The sequence below is a fragment of the Channa argus genome, chromosome 13, assembly GCF_033026475.1.
Source record: "Channa argus isolate prfri chromosome 13, Channa argus male v1.0, whole genome shotgun sequence".
Classification (NCBI taxonomy): domain Eukaryota; kingdom Metazoa; phylum Chordata; class Actinopteri; order Anabantiformes; family Channidae; genus Channa; species Channa argus.
Window position 1 is genome coordinate 8,431,676 of NC_090209.1, and position 14,721 is coordinate 8,446,396.

At 38.7% G+C, this 14,721-nt stretch overlaps 1 protein-coding gene across 1 annotated transcript; it reads right to left on the reverse strand.

The window, feature by feature from the left end:
• Positions 1-5,966: 5,966 nt before the first annotated feature.
• zgc:113278 (Translocating chain-associated membrane protein 1-like 1-like) lies at positions 5,967-14,170 on the reverse strand. The gene is made up of 11 exons (XM_067526325.1): positions 13,749-14,170; positions 12,351-12,429; positions 12,069-12,187; positions 11,232-11,348; positions 11,089-11,147; positions 10,510-10,594; positions 10,092-10,162; positions 9,866-9,970; positions 9,636-9,779; positions 9,332-9,492; positions 5,967-9,224 (listed from the first exon to the last, which is right to left on the reverse strand). Exons 1-11 carry the CDS (start codon positions 13,866-13,868, stop codon positions 9,151-9,153), a joined length of 1,134 nt encoding a protein of 377 aa, XP_067382426.1. The 5' UTR covers positions 13,869-14,170; the 3' UTR covers positions 5,967-9,150.
• Positions 14,171-14,721: the final 551 nt, after the last annotated feature.

The window sequence follows — 14,721 nt, forward strand, 5'->3', positions numbered from 1 at the left end:
GAGGTTAGATTAGTGGGCCTCATTAATACTGTGTGTTCAGGCACTTTCCAACTGTTTTTCAGCTGTTCAGCCTCAGTGTCTTATGCTGATGTAGTGATATGTTACAACGTTGAAGACAGATAAAATAGCATTAGGAGTGACAAAGCATTGGAGTGATGTGATCATTAAACAGCTTCACCGTATTATTATTTATTAGGGTGATTCTTTCTCATCTCTTTGAGAAAAAAACTGATGAAGACTTGTTCCATTTCTCTTTACTCAAATATAACAAAACAATTTTTAGGTATTTGTACTTTACTTGGGTATTTGGTATTATTTAACCTATAGCTAACATTCAAAGGGAAATATTGTACTTTTTTATAGTTATTTTGCAGATGGAAAAGGTTAAAACACAATTTTATGAACTAATAAATGTTGATGTTTCATTATGGATGAAGCAGCTGCCAGTACATAAAGTGGTTGAAATAATCTGCATTGTCACTTGCTGAAACGTTTGTGATGTTTACACATTAATGCAAATTAATAATTTTAATTGTGGATATCAGGATATATTTTTGTTTCTGTCCTTTGTGATTTTCCACCAGCATGATCCTTAAGACGTAACCAACATCTGTAATTTTCTGGTAGGAAGCAGTGAGAGTAGTTTGATTACAGTTGTAATTGCACTTATAATTGGATATTTGAAATTATACATTTTACAGATTTGTGTTTACAGATATTCCTACTTAAATAGATTTTTGTAACTTCTTTTGGGAATATCTCCTTGTGTTTTATTACCTGGCTTTGCTGCTATTGCATTTGGAAGTAAAACACTTTCATTCATTAGGCCTCTTCCTGATAGAGAGAAACAGAGGAGAATTGTTTTTCTATTGCCAGCTAGCTTCAGGTTACAGTTCCACAAAATTTAAAGCCACATTATTATGGTGCTTATTGTTCGTTATTTGGAAAATTCTGTAGTGCTGCCGGAGGCTAAAGGAAAACTGAAATGACAGAAAATGAATTGTAACACACATACACACACCAAGCAGTCACATTTACAGCACTAGCAGCTCAGCATTAAAATGTGTCTTCACGATTTGATATGACCATGATCTTTAGTAATAGAAAAAAAACACACTTCCTGGCTAATATCACGACAGTAGATGGAGACTGAACAGAACACGATATATTTTTTAACAGCATATCAGCATGTAATCTATTGTTGAGTCAGTCTCTCTGAGAAAGTAGGAACTATGGACAGACTTGTGGGTAGGTGAGAACAGGAAAGCAGTTTAAAATTCTAAACAGGTAGGGATAAGGCTCCGGGGGGGTAGTTGAAAAGCTACCAAGCTACACACAAAGACACACACACACACACATTCACGTATAAGAGAGAAAAGAAGCCAAAAAGGCAACGCATGTACAGAAAATGTCAATAAATGTGTATGTGGAGCTGAAACAGTTAGGTGAATAACATTTTTGTCAGCTTATTGAGTCAAGAACTACTTTGAATTTTCAATTAATCAAGTAGTAGTTCAGACAAGCACACCAAGTATTGGGTGTTTTGTGTGTTAATAAATTGTTATAGTATGTGTATAGTATAGTAGTATAATTATAATTTTAGAGTTTGGGGCTGTCGACTGGAAAAATAAGCTGGAATTGCAAATAATATAAATTTCTATCTTTTTTTTTCAATTCACAGAAGAATTTGTAATTACTATCAAGACAAAGGATAGTGGCAGCTTTAGCTCAGTTGCTAAGGAAGTCATCTACAAACCAAAGGGTCAGTGGCTCAATCCCGGGTCCCGGCTATATGTCAAAGTGTCTCTGGGCAAGACACTGAACCCAACAGCCCATTACCATCCCCAGCGCCGGGCAAAGCGAGGTAGGAGCTGGGAAGGGTTGCGTCAGGAAGGGCATCTGGCATAAAAAAAAAAATCTGTGCCAAATCAACATGCTGACAATGATCCGCTGGGGCGACCCTGAACTCACAGGATAAGCCAAAAAGACAAAAAAAAAAAAAAAACCCCATCAAGACAAACGATGGCTAAGAGATTACCTCAACTTCTGTGTTTAGCCACAGTTTGAAGAGGGCTTTTTAGCTCTGCAGTGGATCAGTAGTAAATTAAAGGGACACAAATTACTAATAATACTTAGATAGATAGACAATTAGTTTGTCATGCATTTATGAATCCATTCTGCACTATAAGCCAATGCCCACTGTCTCTATTTTTGTTTTTGAAACCCACTCCAGCATCCTCCAATGCAAAATCAATATAGCACAATTGAACACAAAACAAAAATTGGGGAAGCTTGTGAACCACTGGCTTGAAAGCCTCAAGGGACGAAAAGTAGACGTTTGGCGAAAGGCGAATGGAGAAGTGTGAAAGGTAGATGAAGCCTGGGAATGTGTGTTTACCGTCACAGTGGAAGGCTGCACAAACTGAGAGTTACCGAGAGAGTTAGGGCAATAAAGGAACAGATGAGGCAGTATAAACACGTGTCCCTGCTAGTGCTGTCAGTTGTCCCAGTTGCTGGCTGGGCCATGTGGTTGTTCATGCACATGAGGGTTGGTGTGTTCAAGATTTAAGATTCATGTTCCAGATGCACAGCTTCTTGGTGCACAGCTGCATGCACACATGCAGACAGAACACATTCCACACAGTCTAGAGGACATGCATAAATCATATTCATATTCCTTCCACATTCTTGTTGATTTCGGTGAATGCTTGAGGCAAAAGGGACAAGAGCTGACTCTCAAACCAAGGTCTTCACTATAGCTCCATAAGTTCTCACTGCAACACGCCATAGAGTATCGTGTTGAAAACAGCCGTATAGGCAGGAAGAACTAACCATGGTGGTACAAAAGGTCTTAAAACATGATGTCCAGCTTATTTGAGGCTTCAAACTGTAACTAATCAAGACTAATAACAGATGTTTGAAGCATATTATCTTTTGGTTATGTGTGCACTCAGTTCACCATGAAGTCTCATGACCTTCCCCTGCAGTTTTGGCGAAGTCTGAACTTTTGGCAACTTGAGGAAAATCTTGAAAATAGGATTTGAATAACATGGTTCAAACGTACAGACCTATATGGTGGCTCCTATTCCATAGTTGAGCTTGGAGGTAAATGACAAACCGCATTAAGAGGTGGCCTGACATTACTGAATGTGGGGCCACAACAGAAATACCATACATACCATAAGAAAGTTGTCATTGATGATCATTTCTCTGCAAACACATCGCAAAGACCAAGATTGTGCAATAGGATAACAAAGTAGTCCCACTTTCAATGCCAACCCCCTCTTTTCTTTTCCAATCCAATCTCGAATTCAATCCAAGATTTGTCTTCACATTATTCAATAAAAATTGTTTCTGCTTTCCAATTATATCTTTCTTTATTTTAGTTTGCTGCATCAGCAGTGCCGCATACTGACCCCAAATGTACCACCTGTTTCCCATAGTTCTGCTTGGGTGGACATCAGTCAATAGGGTGACATTTGCCTCTGCTGTCATCCTCAGACTCCCCCTCTCAGCACTTTTCTCCTGTATTTCCTCCTCTGAGTACTCATATGAATGTGCTTCTATCAATCCTTGTCATCTGTCAATATTTTGTGAATTGTGTGCGATCGTGTGCAACAGACTCTGATCCAGACATTGAAAATTTTGTCAAAGTACATAAGTCCAAAGCCTTGAAGCTGTGATATATAGCACCTTGATGAAGTAGGTCAATCAAAGTTGTGTCATCCAAGACACAATGAGTGGATGAGATTTACCTTAGATGCTCAAGGGCCTAGATACAGTATCACTGGGCTTGGTGTTGACTGACATATCCCTTAACTGACACAAAGTGTCTATGATAGTTCCCATTTTCATGAAAGCTGTTTAAATAAAGTGGACTAGCTGACAAGGGTGGTGGTTTTAGTTTTGGAGAAAGTGGACATAAGGGTAAAAAGGCTGCACATATTGTATAACATTCTTAAAGCACATTTTGGACTTTCACACACAACCACTCATCAATTAAGTTTCCTTACCTCTTGTTTCCAATGGTAAGAGGTTTTCCTTACCTCAAGCCTGGTTGCTGGCTTGATTTACCAGTAGATCTGTTTTTCTAACTTTCACCTATGCTAGGAGTTTTGGCAAGGAGCCAGACATGTGATCAGGAGCCTTCCCTTTTGTGTTGCACTTGTGGTGCAGGTCTTCTGGGCTTGTGAAACAGGTAGGAGACCCCAGAGAAGATCCAGACCATGCTGAAGAGACTGTCTGGCTTGGAAGCACCTTAGGATCCCCTAATAGGAGAAGGAAGCATCGCTGGATAAAGCGATATCTTGCTTAGCCTTCTTCTACCAGGACTTGACTCTTGGCAAGTTACAGAACAATGGATGGATAGATGTCTATAATCAAAACTATGAAAGTTGTCCTTTTAAAAACACAGAGATATAGACACATACATCTTTTCATTATTATCCTTAGTTTAACTGGAAGTCAAAGCACTGTTTTTGACATTGCACTCTGTTCGTGCGATTCTCCTCCGTTCACTTCCTTTACCATTATGTCATAGCTCCGGTCTGCTTTTCATTCTTGTGCCTTTGATCCTTCCAGATGTTTCCACCCCTTCTCTTCACTCTGTTCTACTCAGTCTATACCTGCCCAATTGTGCACTTCACACACACAGCTCTCTATTTTGGCTTCTCACAAATTGCTTTGAGTTCTCAAACACCTTAGATATCCACCAAGGTAATGGGCCACTGTAAGTAAACCTGGCTGGTAGAGCAGCTGCTGTGCAATTTGCTCATTTAAGGCAATCAATGAAAATAACAATATAGGCCTACAATCCTTGCAAGAGATTACACAGACACACACGTTCCAGTCCAGCTAATTGTTGGCTATTAGTCTGCAAGTCTCGGATTACATGTCTTATTAAATACAGAATTTCAAATGAGCTTCGTTAAATAAGAAAGTACTCCCCTTTTAATGAAGCTAATTTATATGGAAATTACACATAATACTGACGATTGAGCAAGAGATTTATCCTCATTGGATGAAGAGGAGGAACGGGATAGCAATGCCCCTCACCCCACCCCACCTCCACTCACACAAGCCAGTCCCCGCATTGGACACTTTCTGGATGTTTGCATTCGAAGTGTACCTCAGAGGTTTCAGGTTATGTATATGTTGTATGTTTCGGTTGGGGATCCAGCCATAAGTTTGTGTGTGTAGGAGATGGAGAGCATGTGTGTGAACTCCTGTCCTTGTGATGACCCTGCAGAGCTCCAGCCTGCCTCTCTGGTTCCCACTGATCCATCATGTTGTCTGATTGTGCAGAGAAAACCCATTACTCTGAAACAACACATTAGTGAGCTGCAGGTGTCTCTTTTCTGTTTTTCGCTCATTCCTCCTTACCCATTGATGCAGATGTCATGTTTTCAGTGGCCTAGCAGTCAAATTTTATAACAGTAAAGTCAAGGTCCCTACCTAAATACTCTTACATTTAAATACATATTGCAACCTATCAGTTGGTTCATTTTGTTGGCTGATTGCGTAGTAAAGACTGTTTTAAAAAAGTGTTGAGCTGCATACTGAGTGATAAGACAGTTTTTCAGTCTTTCTCACCCTACTAGTGATTTATTAATGCAGGTCTGTATGCAGCTATGCCCCTGCAGACTGCTTCTGTCCCTCAGGCAAAAAGCTCAGTGTTGCCCCCTGGTGGTTATTACAATTTGCTCAAAATTTCCTCGTGTCTCGACATCATTCCCAAAGAGTAGCATAAAAGAAAAAATGTTTTAAATGGAGTAGCTCTAAAAAAATAAAAAAGTACATCTGTAAGTATAATATATAGAAAATAGGAAGCCTCAAAAACTAATACTGTGAGACAACCCGCACTGTGTACTTTGATTTTGCAGTGTTTTTTTGTGATGTTTACATTGTGACATTGTGTATTACTCAAATTAAAATAGGCAGTATGTAAAAAATAATGTTCAGGTTGGTGTAATGAACAAAAGCTTTATTCAAATGAAATAAAAAAATAGTGACAAAGAAAAGTGATCATAACTCACAGGAGATTGCATATAAATATATACCATTGGAGCAGTTCAAATACAACATATTTGAAAAAGGAAATATATATAGCAACATCTATAGACAAGCAGCAAATCAAAATCAGGACAATGCAAAGTAAAACAGAATTCAGTAAAAGTGTCTCTCTGCTGAACAGACTTTAAGTTGCACTGATTGCTGCCACCTAGAGTTAACTCAAAGTTAATCCCTTGCATACTTTTTTCACCAACTTTCCAGCAATTAAAGAAAAAATGCACAACTCTAATTTTGTGTTAGTTAATAATCAATCCAGAAACCGCTCCAAGTGAGCAGTCTCATGGTGCTTAGACATAATGCATATTATGCAAAAAAGTGCATTCCTGTGAGATTATACAGGCTATTGTGTCTCAAAGCGAGGGGGCTGTGATCAACAGTGTGGCTCTTGTTTTAGAGCCTAAATGTCAGCTGGTTGTTGTACAGTGGTATCTGATGAGCGAGAAAAGCTTACAGATGGTTTTACTCTACAAAAGGGGAGTTTAATACTTCAACCGAGCCTATAATTACAAGTACTGAAAAACACCAGTGGGACTGGAACAAACATACTAACCACTTGCTCCTCTGATCATATATTTATAGTGATGTGTGGATGACTAGTGTCATAATGACGGTGCTTCTCACTATCATGTAACGTAGTTGTGAACCTGCAGCATAGTGTTAACCGAGCACTGTTATACAACTGAATTCACTTTGCTCTAATAAGGCCATAAAGTTAAATAAACCATTAGGCTAGATCCTTTTTTTTTTTTAATACCACAATGTATACACAAGCTAACAGTTCAGCAAGCTTCATTCTTATATAAAACAACAGCTCGTATCAATATGGATGCAAAACATATATTCACGTGTGTACTGAACAACAGTGAATTTCAACAGTTTCCCCTCTATAAAAATAGCTTAAAAATCTGACATTTTCGTACAGTGTAGGGTTAGGTCAGTTTTTTTTTTCCTCTTTAATATCTGAGACAGTTAAATACAGGCTGGTACATAAGTCATCTGCTCCTCCTTCCCTCCTATGACAATGCTATATACAGACAAAAGGACTAAAAAGACCATCAAAGTCCCAATAAGGAGCACTAAAGGGATCCAAAAAAATTGAATGGCATATTCATCTCCTCCCTGCTCTAGACCAAGACTCCAAACTCCAGCTGCACACAGGTAGTGCAGTTTTTTTGTGTACAGAGCTTTACATGCACAGTGGCTTAGTGGTAGAACAGGACTTGGTCCATGTCAGGAAAGAGTATGGCCAAGAGTACAATTTGTGTGCTCCATAGCAATGTCAGGATCATTGAAAAGGTGAAGCAGGAAGAACAAAACATGCCACATTTGGCATATCAAATCACAAAATCTCTTTCACACAGGGCAACTGAGGGGCAGAGACAGGTAACACATAAGCATTTAGTAACCAACTGAACATACATTTATTCACAACTCAGTGCATCACACAGAGGAGTGTGTTTGCAACTGTGACAGGCCCAACGGAAGTGAACTGAAGAACAGGATATGATTGTTAAAAAATAAAAAAAGAAAAAAAAGAAAACGGGTCAGGAGTCAGTAAGCAGATTGTCACATTTCATGCTCTGCACACAGGAATTTTCTTTTTATAAGACAAGCAATAAACATTGTTGTCATCATCATCATTCAGGCGCAGTTAATTCACAAACATACACAGTAGGCAAAAGAATACTGCAACACGCACAAGTGCACAGGCATTCACACAACATTCCCACAACATTCCCACTGCACCATGAGATGTAAGTTATAGTGTATGTGGTAAATAGCTATTCCCCTGATACCCTTTAATAAAAAAAGAAAAAAGCAAACAGAGAAGGCAAATGGAACCAAACACAAGCAGAACGAGTGATACAAAGATTGCGTTATAAGGACACTTGAAGAAAGATTGTATTGTTTGGATTAACGAAATGCAGTTGCTATGTACCACTGTGTTTGCTGGTTATAGCTTCTCAAAGCATATAAAATAATATTGAACTATCTGTAGTATATGAAAAAAATAACTCAAACTTCTTGCAGCAGTTGTAAAAAGGCCACTGAATGCTTTTGTGTTTGTGTATGTGCGTGTGGTTGTGTGAGAGAAATGCAAACTCAACAGCACAAGTAAGAACTAGCCATAAAGTCTTTAGCCTTAAACCCTCATGCATTGACATTACCATATAAAAGACTGAAGTTCAGCCACAGTTTCCTTACTGAAGTTTTCAATCATGCCGTTATAAAGATTTAACTGTATGCATACAGTACAGCATCGCAGGTTACAGTACAGCTTTCCCTTGGTAAGTCATGTAACCTGGATGAGCCCCTGTAAAAGGCTGATTCACAGGCTAGTGATAAAAGCAAACAAAAATATTTCATACTGCCTCAATCCTGTAGCATATTGGATTTCAAAAGCAGATGCTGTCAAATAATGGCAGTACATGATCGAGGATTTAAGTACAAGCTTCAGTTTTCCAGCTGCAGCTATGTCAAAACCTAATTAGCACAAAAATTCTTCTGAAACGATTCCTTAAGGATCTCGTCCTGACAACAGCAGAATACCAAAGCAGTGTCTTGCAGAGGAAGAAAGCTTTATTGTGGGAGATTAGCCAGTGGCTTGTTTTTTTGAGTTTAACTGAAATGACAAGCTGTACAGTTATTCTGTACGTTAACACTTTATTAAGTTGCCCTGAAATCTATATCCACTATTTAAGGTACTGTGACAATAACTGATTTAATGTCAAATTACTGAAGAGCAACTCATTTTAAAGAACCCAGCGAGCGATCATAGTTTTACACAAAAGGACACTTTAAAGAGTTAAATCTATCCTGTTAAAGCATCAAAACCAGCTCTGCCCTGCCCACGTCCCATCTGCAGATAACCCATATTAATACACTTTTCTAGCAGACGGTAACACTGAACTTTTTCAAAAGGGAATTTCAACCTCAAAGGGAGAGAGTTATTTAAGGTTTCTTAGTGCCCTTAAACAGTTGTTTAAGAAAGCTGTAGACAAAATTTGAAGTTGCGTAAAGACAATGTCACATTGTCAGAACTTCCTCACTCAGTTTGTATTTCCACTTCTTTCATTTCTATGACGCTTTGGCTTTTCTTGCCCGTGGTGATGTTTTATCCTCAGACTTCACAACTCCATTGGCAGAACCACCTGACAGGTAAACAAAATCATCCATAAAGAAGATGATATTCTTAGCAAATTAATCACATTGTCCTGTTTGGGTGCCTAACCAGATGCTCAGGCTCATAAACACTCACCCCTTGCAGGTTCCCTTTTGTGAGGCTTGCTCTTCGGGCTTACCATCTTTTTCTTCGAGGCCTGGTTCTGGCTGTGCTCTCTCCACTTTTTCAATTGAAAGTTAATGAATTTCCACATCATCCAGGCCTGTGTCAGGCAGATAGCTGCCAGACAAGTCATCCTGAGAGGTGAAAAGGACGCATTTTATGAAGTGATTCAACTAGTGAAAAGGAAAACAAATATCTATAGACCTATTACCTTAAAATACAAGGTAATTGGAAAATAGGTTAGCACTGTGAGCCCTTTCTGCCAATCTGGACTTGCCTTATAGTGAGCACGTTGAAGTTGCCCTCTGCTAGGGAAAAGCCCTGGTTTTCTGTACGGGGCAGCCCAAAACCAAACGTCAGAACTGAGAGTGTGAGGGTGAGGAGGCGGGCCATGACAAAAAGCAGTGCCCACAGAGTAAAACTGTAAAACGAAAAAAGATGGAAAATTGCTACTATGTATCAATATTAAGCAAATTGAAAACTTGTTTGTTAGATTAATAAAAGTACCCTTTCTGCTTGTTCTCATCACTGAAGTAAAAGAGGCGTGAAGCGTGGAACAAGAGCTCCACTAGGTAGTGAGGGACCAGCAACACTAGGCCCAGTCGGTGGAGGCTGAACAAGCAAGATGCAGAGAGAAAGTGAGTAAACTAATTTTAAGTCTTTATAAGAAAATGTAGCTAAAATGTGCTTCTTGTCAATATTCTTAAATTTGCTTGTGCATTATTTCACTCACTTTAGGACATAGGCACCAGTGATGTGGACAACATAAAGGAAAATGTAATAGAGCTGGCGGGGAATGTCCTCCTGTGGACAAACCAAAAATAACAACAACAAAAAGTGAGCTGTGATAGTACTGCTTACAATGATTACATTCAACAGCTTGCTGAAAAGCTGTTTGAAAGACATGTTTTATGCAGGCTCAGAGTTTTTAACCTGAAACCTGATTTAGGAATGAGGTTTTATTGACATTTGCCATCCAGGGCTTATTAAACTTACTTATTAAAATTAAAAAAAATTTCACATGCAAAACTCAACAAGGTTTTTCAAGAAAGGGTGGAAAAAAAAAACATTTGTTACTTGCTTATTATTAGGTAATGCAAAAAAGTGTGACTTAATTTAATAGTTTCTATTTTTTAAACAATGAAACTTACCTTCCGCACTTTTTGAAAGTACAGTTCAGGAAGTGCATGGAGCCAATAGGCAAATTGGCAAATGTAGAAGAACTTGACCTGAAAACTAGACAGAGGACAAATTGTTCAGACATTTACATTTAATCATTTAGCAGACGCTTTTATCCAAATCGACTTACAAGTGACAGTGAAGTAACCGTCTGGGTGTTAATTTGGTTTGGGCACGTGTTACATTATATTAATGTACAACAGATCATGTCGTACGGCCTTTAATATGCTGGTACCATTTAAAACATGCATTAAACTAGTAAAAACACGTTAATGAAGAGGATTTGACTCATCTTCGTAGTTGACATTATTTCTTATTGTTTGCTCATCTTTGATTTACAAGATTCCAAAAACAATTAAAACAAATTTAAGTGTATTATTCCTTATACTTGTAGAGCTGAAACTGTTGGATCTCTTGATAGATACATGTGGACCGAAACCTTTAAACTAAATTATTTAAAACTCGTATTAAGTGAGTTGATTTTTCCGGGATTCATTACTGTTAGAAAATATATTCTTGTGATGTGTAGGAGTCCATAAAAGTTTACTTACACCATGTGAGTGTGTGGGTAACCCTCCCATAAGAACGTTGGATTTGTTGCAAAGTCCTCCTGTCAAAGGAAATGAGAAAGTGCATAAGATGTTGCTTGATGCAGCCTGGAACAGAGTGTTTTGTTGGCAACTGATCCTCATACCGCGGTTAGGATGCTGCAACCCCAGGTGAAGGAGAATAGGTAGAATGCTGCGAGTTGTCCGGACTCATTAAACTTGCTGTGTTTGGTTTTTGACAGGTGCAACCTTCTGTTCATTTTCTGAAATTAAATAATAATAATTAAAGTATCAATGCAGGTTTACTTCTTTTTCCTTCTTCAAAAATATTTGTATTAAATTTCACATTTTATCAAACCTTCTTCAGTTTTGAGTGATTCAGGAGATAGAGAGGGTCATATTTTAATTACAAGTTTGGCTTGATTCTCCACAGAATCTCTTAAAAGTCCAAGTTCATAAGGTACGGTAAATATCCAGGACTGAGAGGAAGAAAGATCACAGCAATATTTTATTTAACTCTTTGCTGCCATTTTCAAACATGAACAATTGTTAACATAACCTTTAGGAGAGACATAATTTTTTAAAATTACAGTACATTAATATGAATAGTCCAAAAAAGATTTTTATTTTTGAAATCAATATGCATAAAATTGGTTTCTCCCTTAACAACCCACTATGAATTTCCATCAAAACAAACAAAAAAAAAAACACCAGAAGAAACACTAATCTAGTCACGCTTTAGTGCAAACACAGGTGGAAGGATGGGATCTGATCACTTACACAAAACTGTCATAACTAGAACAAAAGCATACAGGGCAGTGGAAGAAGTACACGGACTATCATGATTTACTTGTTCTTGAAAAAGACAAAGAAAGCATGTGCACAAGCTAACAACTTAAAAGGGAATGTTTGATCAAAAAACAAAACTATTGTTGTAAAGGGAAACGATGTGAACCTTTGTGGTTGGAACTTTTGATACTCACATCAAGAATATATTCTTGTATCAAGGCATGAAGGATCACTGCAATAAGCAAGTAGAAGAACACTGTGGCCACATCTTTAGGGCCATACTGGTAAAGGTTCACCGGCTCACTCTTCTCATCTTAAAAAACAACAACAAAAAACTATTTTAGAGGAGATGACGAAGAAGACAAAAATAGAGAAAACCTTAGATCATAAACAATAGGTAAAGAGACAAGGAAAAGAGAGAAGGAATTTTATTTGAACATCAAATGCAGCTAAAAGAAGTGGATTTAAATACTGACCACTGTACTCTGTCTCATCGAGAATTTGTGTAACGTTGTACTGGACTGTGATGAACATGATGGCAAACTTTGCGGTGACCTGGAGCATAATGAAAGGAAACAGGACAAAAAGGAAATTTTCATAAATGAAAACGGAAACATTTTAATCAAATGATGCCAAATCCCTATATTAATACATAAATACAAGCAGTATCCTCTTAGATTCTCATGGGTTAGGAAATTTTACTATTGACCAGGATGTGTCTTTTACAGGTTTACATTAACAAAATGTCTTAAGCAACTGACGTGACTACACAAGCTGTGAATTTTAAAGTAGTATTAGCAGAATGTTTTTTAATTTATCATGTAGAGACAACATAGAAAAACCACCTAGTCTCCAAGCCATGTTTAAGTGTTATCTTATAAATGTCCTACATGTATCAGTTACTTTTGTATGTATACATATAAAAAACATAGTACCATAATAAGTTTTAAATGATTATAAGTTAGTACAGTCTCATATTAGTACATTTATCATTTTAGGGGTATTTTATGTTCTTACAGCTTATCCTTTTTTTTAAAATAGAAAGAATAAAAGTCAGACTTATAACTGAGCTTGTGCTGAAAACAATACTATGCACAGTGAGTAATATGACAATATAAAAATGTATTAATGCACAGAAAATCTGTAAAAACTAGTTTAAATCAAGCAGATTTGGTTTGTTCATATCAAATCGTCAAACTAATAGAAAATGCAGTCTTTGAGTGAGGACTGCTGTGTCACTGCGAGAGACGGAATACACTGATTAACACGAAATGGGTCTGTGGACCCCCAGAGGCTGCCTGGAGGGGCTCCCAGGGGCCTGTAGCAAACTTTGGTAGTTTTAGGTTCACTACCTCCACTGCAGTGACTGTCATTGCGATAGGATGAGTGAATTGAATGCCTTCAATTTTAATGTTCTGTACAAAGCTGGAACTCATCTCAGATTTAGGTTGATCATATATTTAATCAATCTGGTGGCAGGGTTTGGGTGGGAACACGTTAGTGGGAGAAGAGCCGTCTAGTTTTATTCAAACCTGTCTAAGTAGTCAGCTATAGCTGCTCTGCTGAGCCAAATATTTGGCAACAAAATGTGTAGCATGTTGACACACTGATGAAGCCTGGCGACCTTCCTGCTAAATTCCACTACATGTATGGATTTGCTACGGAAGCGGTGGGTTAACCAACTGGTGAAACGTCCTAGTAGCTGTGCTATGGGCCTCCTCACCTTTTTCTCTGGCAACCAGTGAGACATACGAGAAGGTAAGAGAACGAGACGCTACCGCCCTGCCCCTGGAGAGCCGCTGTCATGTCAGCTAATGCTAGCTAGCAACGGCTAACTACAGCGCGTGCGCTTGTCTTCTCCTGTCACACAGTACCTCAAACATCAGGCCGAGGAGGATAATCATGGCCAAACACGAAACCATGTCGGCATGATTTTGGATCACAAACTCGTGGCTCAACACCGGCGGACTCTTGTTCTTCTTACGGAATCCCATGGCTCGCCAACAAGGCTCTGTCTTCTCTGGGTCCGGGGCTGCTGACACTGAGTCTCGCTAGGTTGGTGCTAGCTTCCCCGCGCTAAACGGCTGCCGTTGGCCTGTGCGTCTCGAGTGATGGACGTTCACGCTGTTCTTGGCCGATCGCTCCACTCCTATCCTTAAGCACAGTGAACAGCTGATCGTGTGCTTAAGAAAAGTCATGAAGACTCATCGCACCGCACCGCACCAAACCAAACACCACAGCACAACACCCACTTTCCTCCTTCTGGCTGGTTAAGTCAATTGACGGGCCCTCCCACTTTAAGAACCCATTCATGAACCGCCCAGTGTCGCTGACGTAGAAAGGAGAACCCAGGCCTGTGGTGCCTTTACGTACCCTACGTAAGGGCATGGGTCTTCATCATAATATAAATTTTCCTCACTATCTATGAACAAGAATACACTTTCCAAGTTAAGAGTTTGAGACCTCACACTCCATCGTCTAACCATAGGTACTTAATATAATATGAGATAAATTGGCATCCTGACATGCTGACAAGTTTCGTGATGAGGGGAACCTGGTGCTCTGATTGGATAAAAAGACACACAAGCGTTTCCAAACATGGAGGAAATTGACCTTTTATAGGTCAGAGTACTGAAAACGTGCAGGAATTATATAGTTATATGGCTGGGGCTCATTTCAAACATGCGTACATGATGCACATGAAAAGACAGACAGTTTATGTTGCCAGAGGAAATATCTACCGCCAAGAGTCTATCAAAATGCCTGATCATCACCGTGTTCACCATTATCACAGCGTCATAAAACGCTGGGAGACTCAATACTAATTTACACTTGTGTTGTAATATA